The 20,083-nt window shown below is 37.1% G+C and overlaps 1 protein-coding gene across 2 annotated transcripts in view; it reads right to left on the minus strand.

Moving 5' to 3' along the window:
• DMD (dystrophin) overlaps window positions 1-20,083 on the minus strand; it is a gene marked incomplete at its 5' end in the record, with an annotated part of 2,126,456 nt that overhangs the window by 514,769 nt on the left and 1,591,604 nt on the right. For both annotated transcript variants that reach the window (XM_082864911.1, XM_082864910.1), the window contains one exon: window positions 253-442. In XM_082864911.1, coding sequence (XP_082721037.1) covers window positions 253-442 — 190 coding nt within the window. The remainder of the gene's footprint in view (window positions 1-252; window positions 443-20,083) is intronic.

Here is a 20,083-nt window from a genome sequence, read left to right on the forward strand (position 1 = left end):
AGCTCTAGCTTTACGGGCAAGTTTTTCCTGGTCAAAAACACACACTATTTAGAAAACTGGGGTATTAAATGAAATAATAAATGATTTTTCCTTTTTCCTCCGTCTCTCGTCTTCTAGCCCAAACGCTTAAATACATAAGGCCATGTAAAACAACTATTTTAGTTCGTCCACAGCGTATCAATTACAAGGACAAATGCTGAGAATTCTTCAACTGGATTCACAAGAGGGATAAGGTAGAAATGCTTGACTTACTTGCCATTGTTTCATCAGCTCTCTTACTCCCTTGGAGTCTTCTAGGAGCCTTTCCTTATGGGTGGCATCCTGCAGGACGTTGGCAGTTGTTTCGGCTTCCGTAATCCAGGCAAGAAACTTCTCCAGGTCCAGCGGGAACTGTTGCAGTAATCTATGAGTTTCTTCCAAAGCAGTCTCTCGCTCACTCACTCTGCAAAAGAACAAATGTCCAGATGCAATTCTCCTCAAACATCAGAAAGGCGCACCCAGTGAATCCCACGAAAAGAGCAAAGTCCAGGGGACTAAATTGTAATATACGAACAAAGGGGTGAGTTGTTGCTAAAACTGCTCTTCAAAGCATCAACCACTAGAATAGCGTGTGTGTGTGTGTGTGTGTGTGTGTGTGTGTATTTGGACTTTTAGACTTTTGAAAGTTCACATGTGAATTTTCCAAAAAAAAATTTTTTTTAACTTTTTAGTTTCTGATGGTCAATTTTGAAAGCTTATTTTAATATGCCGCAAAAGTTTAAGCTAATCTTTATAGGTAAAAACCCTAAAATCTATACCATGCTTATCTTTGATGTCACCTGAGGCAGGAAATCATGATTAGACAGGCCAGGAGAAATGCAAACCTAGAACAGAAAGTTGAACACTGGAGGAAGAAAGAGAAGGGGACTGAAGAACAAAAGAGAACAAAAAGACTCAGAAGTAGGAAAACCATGTATTTCATAGAAACCATTGTACAAAATGTAATTTTGCATAACACTATCATGTTGTAATTGTGTTAGCTTTAATTTTCATTACCTGATGGTCATACAGCTGAGAATATTTTCCAAAAGAAAAATTTTATGCGTAATGGAAAAAGTGGAGCCTAAAATCCAGACAGATCTGGGTTCAAATCCCAATATCCTCTACCAAGTGTGTGATATGGCAAGTTACTTAACCTCTCTGATTTCTCATCTGCAATACATATTGCTGTGATAAGAGCGAAAATACAACACTGTGTGTAAAGCTGAGTGCCTCACACATTATGTAGTCACATATTACGGTTGCTCAAAAATGTTAGCTCCCTCTGCCCACATCCCATTCTCATTTCTCTAATCTTTTAGACGGAATGAACCAAATTCCCTAATGACACAAAAGTCTAAAGAAAAGTTATTCATATTTTCTGACAATATATATAATGCATGTATTGTGGATACACACACACATGCCCTCAGCAAACATCTACATAATAATAGCTTGGGAAGGAAAATTGCCTGAGGCAATAACAGTCCCATCTAAAAAAGATTCAGGTAAATTTTGTCTGCAGTGAGGAAATTAGTACTCTATTTACATGCCATATTTGCCTTCTATTATTACACAAACACTTTCTGGGATTAAACATAAGCTAAAAATGGATTTAAAAAAAATTGAACACTTGAATATGATACACACTGCTTGTTAAGATGTGATTGTCAATAATTATGCAAAACTGCAATTTATTTCAGCAGCAACTTTATCATGGGATGTGCAAACCAGGCAATAAACAACTCCTGCCAAGCCAGCGGCAGCAAAGCCCCCGGAAGAGCTGTTTATTCATCATGGGTGAGGTTTTTGCTGAGCATACAGTCTTCCACAGTGTAGTTTCGGTGCTCATACTGGATAAAAATCTTCTGTCTGCATTAACTGGTGGAGGGTAGAATAGGTTTATGAGGATGCAGCTATTGGAAGAAAGGAAGCATTGCACTAAGCTATTTATCAACTCCTAAATAAACTTGAATACTGCACAGCTGAAAGGTAGCTTCGTGTTCTGGTTGGGCAAATCAGTTAAACCTGGCAGAGTTCAAGGGCTAACCTGAACTGCTGGCTCCCTGCTTATTTAGTTTCCAGGCAAATTATCAATGCAGGGAGAAATATCAAAATATCGTTATTCGCTTATTTATTTATCTTTTTATTTAATATGATTTAAAAATTCAGAACCATTGCAACAACACTGAGAATCTTAATGTTATAATCTGTCATGAAACGTACAAATGTACAGGTTGAAGCACGTGTAATTGCTAATGTTTGACCATTTCTGACCCACAAAAGGGGCAATTTCATCCCGTTCAACCTAATATTTTAGGTTGCCTCGTGCATTGCAAATCACTAAGATTTACTCCACCACCAGCTCCAAATCTGGCATAGAAATAAGCTGTCACATTGCAGAAGACAAATGCAGGGTTAGACACTGATATATATTCTAACATACTCCAAATTCACACGAAATAAAAGAGCAGTGTGAAACTCCCTCATGGCAGAGTGAAGCTTGGAGAATTAGATACTGTGCATTTTATTACCAGCTTCATCATCATGATGAGCTGCACCTGATGCATCTTAGCTCCTCTGTCTTTAAAGAGAAACACCACTTACCTCTGCTTCCAGAGAAAGTAACTAGTAAATAACTTTCTAAAATGTGATGCACATAAATCAGATGAAAGGGTTCTACCGAGACAATGAGATTTCCAGCCAAATCCTACCACTGAGTTTGCTGCTTTGTAAATTAGGCCCTTAGGGAAGAGCAGTAACTCTTTCAGGACCCTAAGGCACTGTTTTCCTAAACGATACCCTCGTGGTCTGAAATACTGACAACATCAGGCTGAATATTTTCTAGTTTGGAAACACGTTAAAAAAATTCAACGGCAGCAGTAGCAGAAAAATCTCTTTGATCAGAGGTGAGACTGTTATTTCCTGCTTGTGTGGGAGACTTAAGGCTGCATCCTTTCTCCTGAAATCAATCTATGTACACTGAATTCTTCAACTTTAATTGTGCCAAGTCTAGACTAGAAATGAGTCAAGGGTACTTGTATGCCATATTTGTGCATTCCAAATAGCTCTGACTATAGGCCATACTTTAAAATTTTCCGTTACCATATGGCTTTAAATGGCTTATATGATAAAATAAAAATGTAGAGATAATAAGAATCATAAAGAAACAAAAAAAAAAAATTGGCCTAGAACAAAACTAAAGATCTGGAACATCAGGCTTCCCTGGTGGCACAGTGGTTAAGAATCCGCCTGCCAATGCAGGGGACACGGGTTCAAGCCCTGGTCTGGGAAGATCCCACATACCGCGGAGCAACTAAGCCCGTGTACCACAGCTACTGAGCCTGTGCTCTAGAGCCCGCGAGCCACAACTACTGAAGCCCACATGCCACAACTACTGAAGCCTGCAGGCCTGGAGCCCGTGCTCCGCAACAAGAGAAGCCACCGCAACAAAAAGCCCGTGCACTGCAATGAAGAGTAGCCCCAGCTCGCTGCAACTAGAGAAAGCCCGCGCACAGCAACGAAGACCCAACGCAGCATAAAAAATAAATAAATAAAATAAGTCTATTAAAAAAAAAAGATCTTGAACATAGATTATTTTTTTTTTAAATTCCCCTATCCAGATTATCAAATTATAGACCCTGGAGAAAATCTGGCTGAACTTTAAAAGTAAGAATGACCAGATATCATAAAATAGTAATAATGCTTTACAAGTATAATCTACTGCACTGGTTAAGTACTTTTTATATAACAAATTTTAATTACCAGCAATTCCAGCTTTATAATGCATAAAAATAGCTGAGAATTTGATGGAGTGTGGAATGGGACAGTGACTTCAAAAGGTTTTACTTCTATTCATAAGGGCACCATACACCAACCTCCATATATAAATACAGGCAGGGTGGTTCCCAAAGTCTGTTCCGCAGCCCAGCAGCATCAGCAGCAACTGAGAACTTATTAGAAATGCAAATTCTCAAGCCTTGCCCTAGACCTACTGAATCAGAAATTCTGTGTGTGGAGGCCAGCAAGCTGTAGATCAACAAGTCTTCCAGGTGATCCTGATGTATGCTAAAGTTTGAGAATCACTGACGCTAGAGACCAAACTTTGAGAACTACTGGTGCAGTGGATGCTGTGCTGGGTCTGCCTAGACCCCTCTTCAGGACTGAAGTATGTTTTGCTTTAGCTTCTAGGAAAGCAACTGGAGGCAGGTTGCATCCAGTGACTGGTTAATGTGTGGGCTATAGAAGCCTGGTCCCCTTGCTCCGACTCAGGACAATTCGGGAAGGGAGCGGAGAGGAGGAGGGTTGACTGATGTTGTGGCTGCAACTGAATTAAAGCCCAGCTTCTCCTTCCGCCCTACCGTGCTTCCTTCCCCTTCCTCTCTCACACGTGTTATCCTGAGAGCACTCTCCAGAAAAAATTCCTGCACGTTAATTGCTTTCTCAGGATCTGCCTTTTGGAGAACTTGACCTGCTGAACTGTCACACTAAATAAAAATTTGAAAAATATACTTGTTACAAAATGTATGTGGAGAAATACATAACTATACTTGCACAGATTGTGGTCTCAAAAGGAGACAGGACGGAGGATTCTCACACTCAGCAATTGAGCCTGAACAGCCACTGCACCTTTGGGTGCCCTTTAAGGAGATCTATAGATAAGGCAGAGTTGCATTATCACCAGTTAGAAGCAAGAATCTACTGAAGGGGCAAAGTGCTGGAGCTGCAAGAATCTACTGAAGGGGCAAAGTGCCGGAGCTATAAAGCTTAGTGCAATCCTGCATCTGCCCAAGAAGGTGCTCATCCAGAGACAAGTCTGCATAAAGGGGAAAAATCACAGAAGGCATGTCTTCAGTACCTCCATTTTCTTTTTAAGAACTGATTATCAATGATGCAATCAGATAAGTAATAACCTGCTCCTTCATATACACACACCATGGTATCTCTGAATAAATCTCTAAGACTCCAGATTTTCTGTTAAGTTGAATATCACTAATTTCTTATGGGTCAACCTAATACACAAAAAGCAAAAGAGAAAAGGGAAACCTACTACTTTCCAAGTAAGGCTGAAGAGCTTAATTAACGTATAGACAATATTCCATGATCAGATACATGGATGGGTGATAGTTAATCAGTGCACTATATTATAGGACTTTTAATATATACATATATAATAAATATATATATATAAGCAGACAGAAACAAACACATTGAATATTTTTAGGGCAAAAAAGGCTCAGTCTGATATAGAAGGCTATTTTGCCCAGGTGTTTCTGAAAGTGTGACAACTGGGGAAATTCACAGCACTTAGTCTTCTACTAAATGATACTTCCGTCTGTGCCCTGGTATTGTCATGGAGTAACCAAATAAAACACTCTCAATCTTTCCTTCTTGGTTTATTTGCATTTTAACCACTAGCATTTCCTATGATATTTTTAGGGAAAGGATTACAGGATGACTCTTTTTTTCCCCTTTTTTTTGTTGTTAGACATAGATCACAGAAAGTGAGTACCTTAGCAGCAACCACTTGGACTGTGGACCAAAAGATTTCTGGCAACGTCAAACACTACTCATAGAACCAGAGTTAACCTGACATTCAAATTCTCTGTAACCATAACAGTCTCTACTAGTTTGCTAGTAAATAAATGAATTTTGATTAAAAAAAAAATAACTCTACATTGTATTTGCAAGGGGCAGCTAGAATTTTATTACCTATGGCTATACAGCAGTTTGTAGAAAGGATTCCTTTTAATCTCCAGCAATTCTATTAGTTATGTACACTAATGAAAAGCATGAATCTAAGTCAAATCCTTCAATAATGCTTGGACTAGTATCCCATTAGTTCCCTTTCTAGCAACAATTCTAAGACTGTGGCTTTATTTGTCTTTGGGCAACATCTACTTAGATATATGACCCAAAAGGGTTGTGGCAATGAGAGGATGTTTCTCTTTTCTCCTCTGTTATCAAACTCTAAAGTGAGAAATATACTCTGGCCTTTTAATGGAACGATTGACAAAGGGTGTGAGATGAAGGCTGTAAGGTCCAGCATAGAAAATAAAATTTAAATCTAATAATCTATATAGCTCTTTAAAGATTTTAAAGTATGCTCAGAATTATTCTCTCACCATTTCACAAGGTATCCCCTATTTTTTCTACTTACAGTGTGTTTCTCTGTTTCTTTGTATGCTTCCAGTTGGATGTTTCATTCCAGTGGGTTCAACCTCCACACAGATTATCTTTAAATCTGAACCTCATTCTTATTTCCACAAGCCTACCAACATCTCATTCATTAGGTGATCCATGCATCTAGTCCATATGTATTATGTGCCAGGATTTATGCTTGGTGATGGTGACACAAAAGTCAATGAGACATGGACATGGACTTCGGCATTTAACATATTCAACTCTGGTGGGGGAGACACATAGGTAAACATTTAACTATAGTTACAATATGATTTCGGTTATAGTTCATCTGGATTCCCTACCAGTAGCCCGAATGTAATATGCATCACACTGTATTCATGAACTTATATCTCAATTTGCCAAACAAGTGATAAACATTTGTTTATCAAATAAGCAAATGTGTATCTTTTTAAACGTTTGTTCCTTTTTCTCATCAAAGGAAGTGGGGATCATCTAGCTGGGCTTTATCTTAAAATACAGTGATGGATGCTCAATAAAAGTTTGCCTAATTATATTGATTTTCATACAAATCAGAAACCTTTTAGATATATGTCATAGGTTACTGCTGGTTTCATTTTGCTGTTGGGAAGACTGATTCTGAGAGAACCATAATGACTTTCCCAAAGTTGCACACAAGTAAGTGGCAGAACTGGGATTATAGCCCAAGTCTTGCATCCTAAAAAAGAGGTTTTTCTAACTCTGAAAATAGATATTGGTGTCCACTCCTTTCTGATATATTCATTGTAGTAAAAGAAAGAAAAGTGCAGGAAAGTTTATGCCTCTGAATCCTGGCCTTCATTTTGGAGCACAAATTTATCTATTTGTTACTTTACCGTAAGCGGCATCATTGAAACACATATAAACCTACCCAGAGGGAACCCACACATGCAAAGATATTCTCTCACCCTAACTCTAGTAGAAAGATCTAGCCGGTCTTTGCTTCAACACAAAAAAAATCCATTTTCAACACAAATCTGCTGGTTTTCTGTTCACCGACATATGTGTTATGAGGTTTTCATCTCCTCTCTCCTGAGGTCTGGTACTAAATTACTCAAACTCTCCACAGTTAATTGCAAACCACAACCTAAATGTTCCCAAAGTATTGCTGATTAGTTCTCAGAAAACTCATTCCTATCTTTCGTCACCCCAGACAACGCAGGATGACTTTCTGACATATGCAGAAGCAACACACTTGCACGAAGAAATAGATTAGTCCTCTAAAGATAAACCACAGTTTTGAAGCTATCTATTTAAACTTTCTTCAATGCTACAGACGTTTTAGTAAAAAATATATATCACCTGAACTTTATCTTTGGCTACTAAGAGAATATAGGTATTATCAGTCATGTAAGGAATTTCAAAATACACGTTCCAGCTCTTTTATTTTTTTACTCTGTGGACATTTTTAAAATTGAGATTTGCACAATATATCATTAGAGAAAAAACCATAATTATACACTTCTCCTAAAAGCATTGGGATATTTCTGAAAAGAAAACGTTAGGAGACAGCAGTAAAAATGTACTTTGTACTATTCTTTGCATTACTCACTTCACTTGACTTGTGTTTCAGGCATTTAGCACTGAGAAAAATAAATTGATAAAAAATATACAAAATATTATGAACAAGTGCAGTATTCAAGATACTACCTTGGATGTTAACAAAAATGTTAACATTCTTTAGTCTAAGATCTGTGTTTTATATTTTTCTACTGATATAATACCTTAAGGTACTATTTGGAGAAGTTTAAAAATAATGTCGGAAGTAATTGATTACATTTGGTTTGGTTCACATACAGAGACTCAAAATATTATTTTGGATATTTACAGAACTGTAAAAAACCTTTAGAAAAAATGTACAGTTATACTACCATCCAGATGAATACTAACTTAGATTAGGGTTGGGTTTATAATTGGACACAATTTCTACTCTAAATAAATTCTCTCTGATTTGTATAATGAGAATCTTTAAGTTGGTTTTGGTCACTGGTAGTGCTAATCTCTTTAAAAGATATATTTTCCTAATTGTTGATAAGCTAGATTGAGTAGCTTTCTTCTCTTCTAAAGGATATATGAAAACTAGGATAAAAACCAATGAAAAAGATCATCTCCTGGAAGTCTCACAAGACTGTGCAAATATGCATCCCCATCCCCAATAACTTAGAAAAAATAAAGAGAACAGTAGATTGTTAGATGCTGTTATATAATATTCAGAAGACAGCAAGGCAGGTTGGTTCAATTTTCTAAGATCAAAAGGCAAACGTATAGCAGATTCCCTTTAAAAGGAAAGAAGTGGCTAAAAACATATCCACTGATTATATGAACTTACAGTAGAGGTCTCTCAATGGAATTTAGAAATACGAACGATTTCATAATTCCTGATATGAACTTCAAGTTATAGTCTCTAAATATTTGTGACTTTTATTACTCAATTCCTCATTCAGCACTCTTGTGGTTAATAATGCACTTTTGAGAGTCCTTTAAATTCAACATTTATTGTTATAGAATTTTGCACTAAAACAATGCTCTTCAGTTTTCAAGCTCTTCTCTGTGTATCTTCTCCTTTGATATGTTAAACAACTAGATGAGGTTAATGGGGTAGGTTGTTATTATCATCAACATTTTATAGTTGAGAAACCTGACTTTCAGAGAGGCTGGGCAGTTTCCAACGTAAGTGGCTCTAGTCCACTATGACATTCTCTCTTAAGGTAGACTTGCCAATCTCCCTGTGAGGTAAACATAATGGATATTAATATAGTACTATGCTCAAAAGCACCTCATTTGCTGTGATTATTATAAGAATTAGGATTATGGTGTATATTTGTGTGAAGACAAAAATTATCATTCCTTTGCTTATCACCTTCAGCTGCCACCTAAGAGACCTATTAAAATGAATACTGCACTTTGGACTTGAAGTAGCTTGAGGATTTTATTTTAAAAGAGGGCATTACAGTCAGGAATAAAATATTTTTATTCTTATGAAATAATAGAAAATTATAGTACATACGGTTGTGACCTTCTCATAATGGTAATTTACTAATTTGCTAATGATACCAAGATAATCTGGAAATCTGTATCTTTTGAGAAATGTTTTACACTAAAATGATCTAAGAAGAAAACCAAACCTTCATGTGTTTCTTTCCTAGAAATATTACAGTAAAATAGATACATTTTAATAAGACTGGTTGGGAAATGAATTAATCTCTCAAAGTGACTCTGTCTTGGTAGACTCTAAAAGAATTGCCCTTTTAACTTTCAATCCCTTTTAATGACTCAGATATGATTTATAAGACTTGTAGGATTACAAATAACTTGAGCTAATTAAAACTAATGATCAAAATAAAGATTTAAAGTTTCCTTCTTTCTTACTTTTAATTACTATGGGGAGAAACTACACTGAAAAGAACTAGATCATGTGAAATATACCGATGGCCTTCTATAAAATCAAGTCAAATTTATGAAGAATAGTAAAAAATTAAGGATTTATTTTTTCAAGTAAAACTACAACACTAAAGGAATAAATCTGAGGGCTGCACGTACTTTCAAAAATCCTCTTACTTATGAATGCACCGCTTATAAAAGGCTCTATATCTTCATTATCATCATCATCATCAGCCATCATCATGAACTTACTGCAAATTCCTTGAGGACAAGGATTGACGCCACAGTTCCTGGCACTTAACACTCAATACATTAAATTAAAATGAAATAGGCACAGCTTGTAAAAATGAGAAGGTCACAATCCGTTGTTTCTAAAATACTGATAAATTAGAATTATTTCTTGATGCAAATTTACTGAATAATAATTTATATTTGTATAGAATTTTAAAGTTTATACATTGCTTTCTCATATACTATTTCAGTTGAACCTCACAGTAACTTATAGATATCCTCTTGTTTGTTACAGAGAATTGACTGCATAATAGACTATTACTCAGTTATAACTAAGGTGTTTAAAAATGAGAATAAGCAATCCTGTGATCAAAATTACGTTTTGCTTTGTAGAAGTGTGGATATTAAATCTTTGGAGCTTATATCTTTCATCAAGTTTTGTACTAGCAGTTAAAGTGAAATGGTGGACTATTTCACTGGGCAACATGACACATTTAATTGTCAGTGACTGAATCTCTGCTACTCTTACACGAAAACAATATATTTTTTGAAAAAAGAAATTAAATGTACTCCTGCAAAGAATGCTAATTCAATGTATTTTTAGGTGCATTGCAAAAACAGAGGGCAAAGCAAACAATAAGTTCTGTCAAAATGAATCCATTGGATTGGCAACTTTTCTGATAGACTGTAAGTTTGATCCTGGTCCAGAGATAGCATGTACCAAAAGGGCCTTAAAAGCCATCCTATCCAGGCACCCATTTGGCTCTGTCAGCCAACATATTCCTCCCTTCCCTGCTTTGCATCACCCGTAGATTGGAACAGATACCCTCTCTGTAGCTCCACTCATGTTCTGTCAAAAAAAAAAAAAAAACAATAAGGGAATTCCCTGGCAGTCCAGTGGTTGGGACTCCATGCTTTCACTGCCGAGGGCCTGGGTTCAATCCCTGGTTGGGGAACTAAGATCCCGCAAGCCATGTGGAGTGGCCAATAACATAACATAATATAACATAAAACATAACATAATGGAAGTGTTCATCATTAAAAACAATTTAGTATGTCAGGGATGAGAATAGAGCATTGTGGCATAGCACCAGAGATCTTCCTTCGTCACTTGACACTGATCTTTTTTTTTTTTTTTATCTTAGTTCCCCGACCAGGGATTGAACCCGGGCCCCCACCCCACCCCACCCGCAATGAAAGCGCTGAGTCCTAACCACTGGACTGCCAGGGAATTCCTGAACACTGCTCTATTAATCAACATTCTTTGTGTAAAAGCATGAGATGGTTGCTAAACCACCCAGTTTACCTTGCACGTAGCAGGATTTCTCCAACTTAGTCATAGGAATATAATGAAAGACCTTGTCAAATGTCCTAATGAAATGTAAGTACACTGCTGCATTCTGCTTATCTACCATTCTAAAAATTCTTCAGTGAAAAAAATTATTTTTGCCTCAAACATATAGGTAATATAAGTTCTTCTAAACAAATCTCTGTTTATGTGTATATCTGTGTTTGTTTTACTAAATTACCTGATTAGTCTCTGCAAGAAATGGGTTCATATTTCTCTCACAGCCTCCATGTAAGAAGCATTCATGATTTTACATGTCTTTGGTAGCTACAATAGTATCTCCTGTGATTTTAATATAGAATTCAACTGCATTTGTCAACATCTAGTTAGAAGGCAATTAATATAGCTATGAAAGGAAGGTCATCATCACCCTTTTGTAGAGACCAGGGCATTTAATAAAGATGGTGGAAATAGATTATAACTGCAGTGATAATCACAGAATTTTTAAAGACTGTGCTAAACAATCTAGCAGATGTTAAATGTTTGCTCATTTCATTCAGTCTTATAAAATGGCAACTGGATCACCAAGAAAGAAAAGGTTAGGTTCTCAGAGAATAATGTTATTTCATTAATTGATAGATCAGTTCTCGTCGGGAAAAAATATTCAAACAAATCTTACAGACAACACAACAGAGGCTTTCTGGAAAGTGAGGGAGAATTTTGACTAACAGGGTGCTTGACGAGTGCTACTGGTATTCCGTGGGGAGGGGCTGGAGATGGTAGACTCCACATACAACAGAACACTGTTCCAAGTCCCATAATACTTTTGAATGTCCCACTAGATACGCACATAGGGCGAAACCCTGTTTATAAACACCTGAACCTAGAACTTAACTCAATTTTACATGCAAATATAAAAGACTTTTGTCAAGATTTTAATACACACTGATTTTTTCATAAATGCAACTAACTGCCATGAAAATCCAAGGAAAATTTTACATTGTGTTGTTAAGAATTTTGTCAAAAATTGTTTAGCGTTTTGGAAAATTACACTGTGGATGGCCAGTGCCACTCACAGTATTTGAGTCCCGGTACAACACACCGGTGTCACCCCACATTTGTTGATATTGCATTCACAGTATAATCAACTAGAACCTTCATTTGTGTTCTAGTTTGATCCTGACTGAATCATTACATACTGAAATACATATTATTTTATTATAAATGACTCGTATTTCTCTTTAAAATTAAAGTCAGTGCACCCTTTTTAAAAAAATGTGTCTGTAGGTAGGGTATATTATCTACAAATTTTAGTTTATGACAGTAAGGAAGGTGTTACAAAGTATTTGTTATAAGAAAGAAAGGGGTTGGCATTGGATCTGAGGAGGTTGAAAACCACTGATACAGAGCTACACGGAAATTTCAAGATGAGAACATTATACTGAAAATAAACAGAATTTTTAAAGGAGAGAATGAGGATATTTTCCCTCTGCATCCAACCCCTGATCCTTACAGCTCCATAGAGAACAGAACTGTATTTTTAAAATTGCTCACTTTTACAGCCAGCTGTGACTACCAGCGAAGCAGAGGTCTGCTTCATATACGAACCTGAATTAAAAACAGCCAGGCCTTTAGTCAGTTCAGAGCCCACATTCTTGATTACATTTGACACAATAATCATCATCATATCTTAAGACTCAAATCAGCCTGACAGTGCTCGACTCAGGGCTGCTTCTCCCAATTAGCTGAAAATTGCAGCCCAGCTCATCTTCTAGGGAATAAGTTTACATTTACAATTTTGCTGTGGTGAAAAGGCAATGAACATGATGGAAAGAGCAAATCAACTTTCTAACTTATACAATAACTATTTTAAGTTCACTAACTCTAGTAAACCTGTTTTGACAGGAATGAAAAAGTATAGGCGTTTTGTTATTATTTTTTAAAAGATACACAAAGCTTAAGATAGCTAGAGTTTGGACTAGAAAGGGGGACATAAACACACACTGTGAATATTTTTCAAAATTATTTTCCAAATGAGAGCTTTCGGAAGGGACAGTCTTTTATGTAAAAGACATATTAAAATAATTTGCAAGTAATAGATAGGTCCTTATGATTTGGAAATGAAAAGTTACTAGATATCAGGGTCCTATAGAATGAATTTACAATAAGATGCTAACAAGAGAACACTGTCTGTTAGCGTGACACAAGTGTTATTCTACGTATCTGGTTCAAAATCATTTCTCTTCCATATTTCTAGGGGAAAAATAATCAAGGAGATTTTTGTGCATTTTATTTCCTCAATTATGATACTTTTTGACCTGGATCAAGGCAGTTTGCATAGGCTATGGAAAAAAATGAACAATAGCAAGGTAGCCTCACTTCATGGCAGCATTTCAGATGGCTGTGCTGAAGATTTGCTCAGAGGAACAATGCCCTGATGTACCATTTGCTAAGTGGATAAGAGCTCAGAGTCAGAAGACAGAAATATACAGATGAGACAAAGAAGAGGCTAAAAAAGTGAAAAAAAGAAATGCTGAGAAGCAGAATAACTAGAAAAGCAAGAAGATGCTGGAGGGGCCTGAGACAAGGATTTTCTAGCCATTGGGGATGGGGGAATACATGGGCAGGAATAGGAATATACGACCTGACCAAGCGTGTGAGACCCATGGGAAGCAACTGCAGAAAATAATGGAGAAACCATGGAGGCTGAAGTGGAGATCAAAAGGAATAGGCAGGGAGGCAAAGTTGGGGATAGGATCACATAAGAAGTGATAGAATAATAAATAAGAGAGGAGGCACAGTAAAGGCAATGCTTCTTCGAGTTTTAGTTTTCCCAAACATCCGTATTCACCCAAAGCTGAGCATTTCTTCCAAGACACCACGTTATGAATATCCTTAATTTTATGGATATCCCTAAAGAAGAAATATTATTTTATAGTACAGCTATATTTATGTGGGAATTAGGATGGATTTTTAAAGAGTAGTTTTTGATGCAAGTTTTAATCATCATGTAGGAAATAAGACAAGGCTGAATAAATGAATGTTCATCTATTATATATATTCATTTATTATATGTATGCTGTATATAACATCATCTAAATTAATTTTCCCCCAAATTTTTATGATGTGAATTATTGAGAAAAGATAGTGCTAATGCTTCTCAGTGAATTAATTGATGTCTTTCTCCTCTAAGATTAGCCAACAATCTGATTACTGTAAGCAACATTTCCATAGGCTCTGTTCTCCTTTGGAAAACAAAGTTCACATTTTCTGTTGTTAGAGTAATTAAATCTTTGAAGAGTTTGTTTTAGACCTTTAGGGAAAAAAATCCTCATGTAAACCAACATTCTTTAAAATTATCTAGAAAAAACTATACATTCACATTTTTAAAAACACCACCACCCGCTGCTATGAGTATCATGAGGTTAATATATATACAGCAAAGTTTGGCAAAAATAATCAGAAATAAGCCTTAGCAATGAAATCCACATATTTAATTTTACTCTGTCATTACCTCAGAGCGTTTTTCCAAATTCTAGCAACCTGAATCATAAAGAAATGGAATTAGAAATCCTTTGAGTGACTACTTCTTAAATTATGGATACCATGCTGTAAAGCATCTGGCTCATTCTAGTACTGGCATGATTTCTCAAAATTAAAACAAAAATGCTCTTTATATTTTGTCATTTAAATAAGCCTCTTAGTGATTAATCAACTGATTTGCTATAGCTGGTTTCAAGGTATATGCTAGCGACAATACTGATAATGGCATGACACTTTAAAACTCCACACAAGTAGATTACTCAACAATTTGGTCACTTTCCTATTCAGGTTCAGTCAGGTAAGTGTGGTTATGAATTGCTTTTGCTCGCCATAGAATGGGAGTTAAATTTTTTTTATCCAATTCTTATTTTGCTTGATGAGTCCTGTGACCGCAAAGAATTAAAAGTTACCATATCGGGGGCTTCCATGGTGGTGCAGTGGTTAAGAATCCGCCTACCAATGCAGAGGACATGGGTTCCATCCCTGGTCCGGGAAGATCCCACATGCCTCGGGGCAACTAAGCCCATGCACCACAACTACTGAGCCTGCGCGCCACAGCTAATGAAGCCCTCGGGCTTAGAGCCTGGGCTCTGCAACAAGGGAAGCCACCGCAATGAGAAGCCCGTGCACTGCAACGAAGACCCAACACAGCCGAAAATAAATTAATTAAATAAATAAATTTAAAAAACAAAGATGACAGAGGTATTAACATTTAAAAAAAAAGTTGCCATATCAAAATCCGTGCAAGGGGAGAGGCCGGTTTACAGGATTGACAATGAATGAGGTGGCACATCTAGGAAAGATGAATGCCATTCAGAATGACCACGCTGCTGAGTTTCATCTATCTGTTCACTTGGTGTCAATGAAACTGTTGAAGTGAATTTCAAAAATTTTACAGTGGTTACTTAGAAATCACCGGCTCCCCAAGCAACTTTCTAAAGTTGAGCTCAGCTCTTCCATTTCCCTGCTGGAATGACAGAACACACCGCGACTTTACTGCTACTCCCCACCCGTCTTAGAGACCACTGTGTGTGTCACTGGTGCACCTTCCTTCTTCAATAAATGTTGTCAGTAGAAACAAACAATTTGTGGATAAACTGTTTCTTTCTTTTTCCCTTTCTTATTTACAACATTTGTACCATTATGTAACTACATTCTAGGACTAATTTAATAATTAGTTTATCATTAAGTAGTTTGAGTTCTTAGAGGAAAAATGACAGTCTCTAGAGGTAAAGGTGTAGCTCATCATATACACCGTAAAATTGGAGTGTTTTTGATAGGCACATACGTATATGATTTTTCATTTGAAAATATGAATATCATAATTTTCCCCACCTGATCATGTCTTGCCTGGAGCATATTTTAAAGTAGCTCTGAAAACTTGCAATGTGTGACATAATTATTTTAATCTCCATAAAAAATGATGTGATAAAAGTATTGGCATAGCCTTGGTGCTAGAACTAAAAATACTGCATATATGTTTTGTGGAATATGTACTCAAATGATACAATAAGAGTATTAAGGATACATTTTAAAAGTCTTGGTTATTAACCCAGTGCAAGTAAATTTAGAGTTCTATAGATTCCCTCATTAAATTATAACCGTATTGACAATTCTTCCTATCTATGTTAGAAGGAATAAAAGTTAATATTAATAGAATGTTATATCTCTTCTTTGAGAAAAAGATATTATTATTATACTCTCCTAGCATATGTATTCATAAACATAAATACAAGGGGAATTTTGTTCAGCGTCCTCAACACCCATTGCAGTACCTGGAAAAGAGTGAGCGGTTAATTTTTACCAAAGCAATTAATTAGAAAATGAAAACTATATGTTCATGTCAGTCTTTTCACCTTAGATACTTTCATTATATAATCATGACACTAGTACACATGTAACTATTTGAGTCTTTTTCTTTTAAAGTTAGAATCATTAGGCTCTACCAGATAACCCATTTCAAAGGCAAAATTTGGCAAAAGGTTGGAATAGAGATGAAGAAAATGGAGAGACACTTGCTTTTCCAAGAAGAACGGCACATATTTGCTTAGATGCCCTCTTGCAGCCCGCCACAATGATGCTGGCAAAAGCAGAAAAGAGTTAATAGAACTATTTACATGTATGTACGTATGCATTAGAACTCTCTGAAGTATTGAAAAGTAACAAGTCACCCAACGTGAGAAAATTCTCAAAGAATCAGAGAACCCAAGATCATATAAATGATACTTCAGTGTAAACATAAGGAAAAGAAAAAGAAGTCTTCCCTCTTTTTCTTCAAATACAAGAATTTCTGTGTCAGAATTGTCACAAAGCTGGGGTTTTGAGCTTGGGAAAGTCATAGACTCTCTGTGTCTCAGTATCCTTTCCTGAGTTATAAATATTTTGATAATGAAACTGGCAACACATTCAGTTAACTCAGACATGTAAAATGTTAAACTCATTTGAAATGCGGACTAGCAAATTGTAAAGATGTCCGTCTCCCTGGTTGTTGTTTGACAAGAGAGAGCAGAACTCAGCCCGAGTAAGCCATCCTGCCCTTTTAATTAGGGGCTTGCAGTCAAGAAGGAGTCTGCAAAATCCTGCTAGAACTGTGTTTCAACTCGGGTTCTCCAGACTCCACTGAGCAGCCCTGGCCTCTCCTCAGAGCAGACTGGTCTATCCATCAGGAACGGTTGCCAAGTGAGCAGTATACGGAGGCTGATTCACCACACCAAGTGCTTGGCTGGGCTTCTAGAAGCGCCTATCTGCCAGGGTAAATTTTTCTGTCACCAGCAGCAACCTAACAATTAGGCTAAGTGCAATCATTAGCAGGTTGTAGATTACATGTTTTGTATGGGGAAAAAAACCTGTAAGAGTTAGTCCCATGTTATTAACACGCTGATGAGGATAGAGTATCAAGGAGGGTTAATGGAGTTTGTTTCAGGGGAAAAAAATATGTATTAGCAGATCCCAGCAATTATAATAGACTCTTATTTATTGCTATTTGCTAAAATAGACACTTCTTTTACTAAAGGGATCCAAGATTATTTCTGTGATTTCTAAAGGATTTACCCTCCATTCTCACTGTGGAAAGTCTCAGGAAAACAAAGATAAGTCAAATATGCTGCGCCAGAGAATTGATCTCTCTTTTTCTCTGTCATCATTGTCCTTGTTGTTTTCATAGTTGTCTTCCTTCTCCTTTACCTCCTCTACTTTCTTTCTCTCTCTCTCTCTCCAATCCCTCTCCCTTATTTATCTATCCACCTATCTGTATCTATCTATCTAACCATCCATCCATCCATGAAAATGTTCCTAAACTTCTAAGAGAATATGAGGTTAAAATAATAGTTCGAAGGGAATAATAGAAAACGCCTACGTCTAAGTAGAGTCGAAGGCAGAATAACACAACTTCCCTTGATTAGTATGCAAATTTATAAATTTACGCCCAAGTGAAGAGTTGAGCTAATGACACTTGAGAATACTACTTAGGTAACATCCAGTGAAATGATCTTCATGCAGTAGCCTAGGCTGGATGCTATGCCATCTCTCTTACAAATGCTTACTGAGGACTGAGTAGTGTACCAGTTACTATAGTGGCCCGTAAGATTCTTCTAGAGAAATCAGTTCCACGGTCAAAGTTATTAAACGTATGCATACTATATAGACTATCCTTTTCCTCACACATTCCCAAACACATATTGTGTATTCACAATGCATACACTGTAATAAAAGTCTGATTAATTCTACAGAAATCTGTTTACTTTGACTTAATCTGATCATGCCTAAACTTTTTTTTTTCACCATGTACCCCTTCTTGAGTTAACTAGTTCTGGCAGAGACCCATTTGGGCAAAAAAAATAGAAGAAAAGTAAAGGAGGGGGATAATCAGGATGCTAAAGTCATGTGTCCACCTGATGCTTGAAATTATCACACCGAGGCGTTACCCAGCCTGTTCTTGAATACTTCTACAACTCTACAAGGCAGCCTGTTCCATCTTTGGACAGCTTGATCACAAAACCCCTCTCTGCTAAGCTGAAATATAAATTCTTAGGACTACATGACATGCTTGAATTTATCCAGCCTAATATCTCCTTTGTTTTCCTTTTCCACTTCTCTGTTGCACTGTGTGTGTGTGTGTGTGTGTGTGAGAGAGAGAGAGAGAGAGAGAGAGAGAGAGAGAGAGAGAGAGAGAGAGAGAGAGAGAGAGAGAGATTATTGTCACTAAAACCCCTGTTATCTCCCCATTCTGAATGTTTTTGGTTGGCATAGTGCAGTGGTTCTCAAACTGTAATATGCATAGAAATGAGCTAGAGACTGGAAAGCTTGTTAAAAGTTTTCTGGGCCACATCCCCAGAGATTCTGATTTAGTAGGCTGGGGTAGGACCCACACACTTTCAGTTCTAGCCAGCTCACAGGTGATGCTAATGCTTCTAGTCCAAGGACCACACTTTGGGTACCACTTGGGTAGTATATACTTTGGCGCTCTGCCAAGACCCATGCCCTAGCTGGTGGGAATATTGGCTGCTAACAGCTCACAGCTGCCTCTCTCACTGGAAATTGGCCTCAGCTGTAGGTAACTGTTTTATCCAAGGTTGCCCTCTCCCACAGGGTGACCCAGAACCAATAACCAGCTGATACTGGAATACAAAGGCCCAGCCCCCTTGCCTCGATTCAGGACGTCTCTGAGGGGACCTACAAATTCCAGATCTCCCCTTAGAAGCTGCCCAGGCCTCAGGTTCACTGCAGGGTAGCTTCTCTCTCTGCCCAATCTTACCTCTGTCACGTCCTTACGCATGTATCTCATGGAAACACTCTTCAACAAACCTTCTGCACACAACTCCCCATCTCAGGGAAACTTCTTCTCCCTCTTTCCAGGGAGCCCAGTCTAAGTCGGTTGCATTGTGTCTTTTATTTTACTTTTCTTTTGAACCAAGTGTATTGCCTTATATTTACATTTCATCTTTCAATATGCAGCCTACCACCCCAAGTTGTTGAAATCATTTTGGCTCCTGGTACTCTTGTCTACAGTATTTGCTATTTCTCTCTGCTTTGTGTCACTGGCAAATTTGATAAGAATGCTATCTACGTCTTCATCCAAGTCACTGATGGAAATATTGAAGAGGACAGAGCTGAGATTAGATTACTGTGAAAAGCTGCCAGAACCTCCTTCCAAGTTAATATGTATCCATTAAAAAGCAATGAAGGGAGCACAGGCCTCAGGGACACAGATTTGGGTTTGAAACACCAGCTCTAAGTAGAGGTCAACAGCTATACTCACAGCTAAAAAGAATAATGCCATTTTAGCCTGCCTGTTTTTAATAGGCAACTCAGGTATGACTTACATATTAAAATAAACATCAATAAATCATATCTCACTATCAAAAAAACATAAAAATCATAAACAATCATTATGAATTCATGATTATTACTCACTTCATTTGTCTCAGGATGCAATTTGTGTTT

This window comes from Leucopleurus acutus, assembly GCF_964270905.1.
Source record: "Leucopleurus acutus genome assembly, chromosome: X".
NCBI lineage: Eukaryota > Metazoa > Chordata > Mammalia > Artiodactyla > Delphinidae > Leucopleurus > Leucopleurus acutus.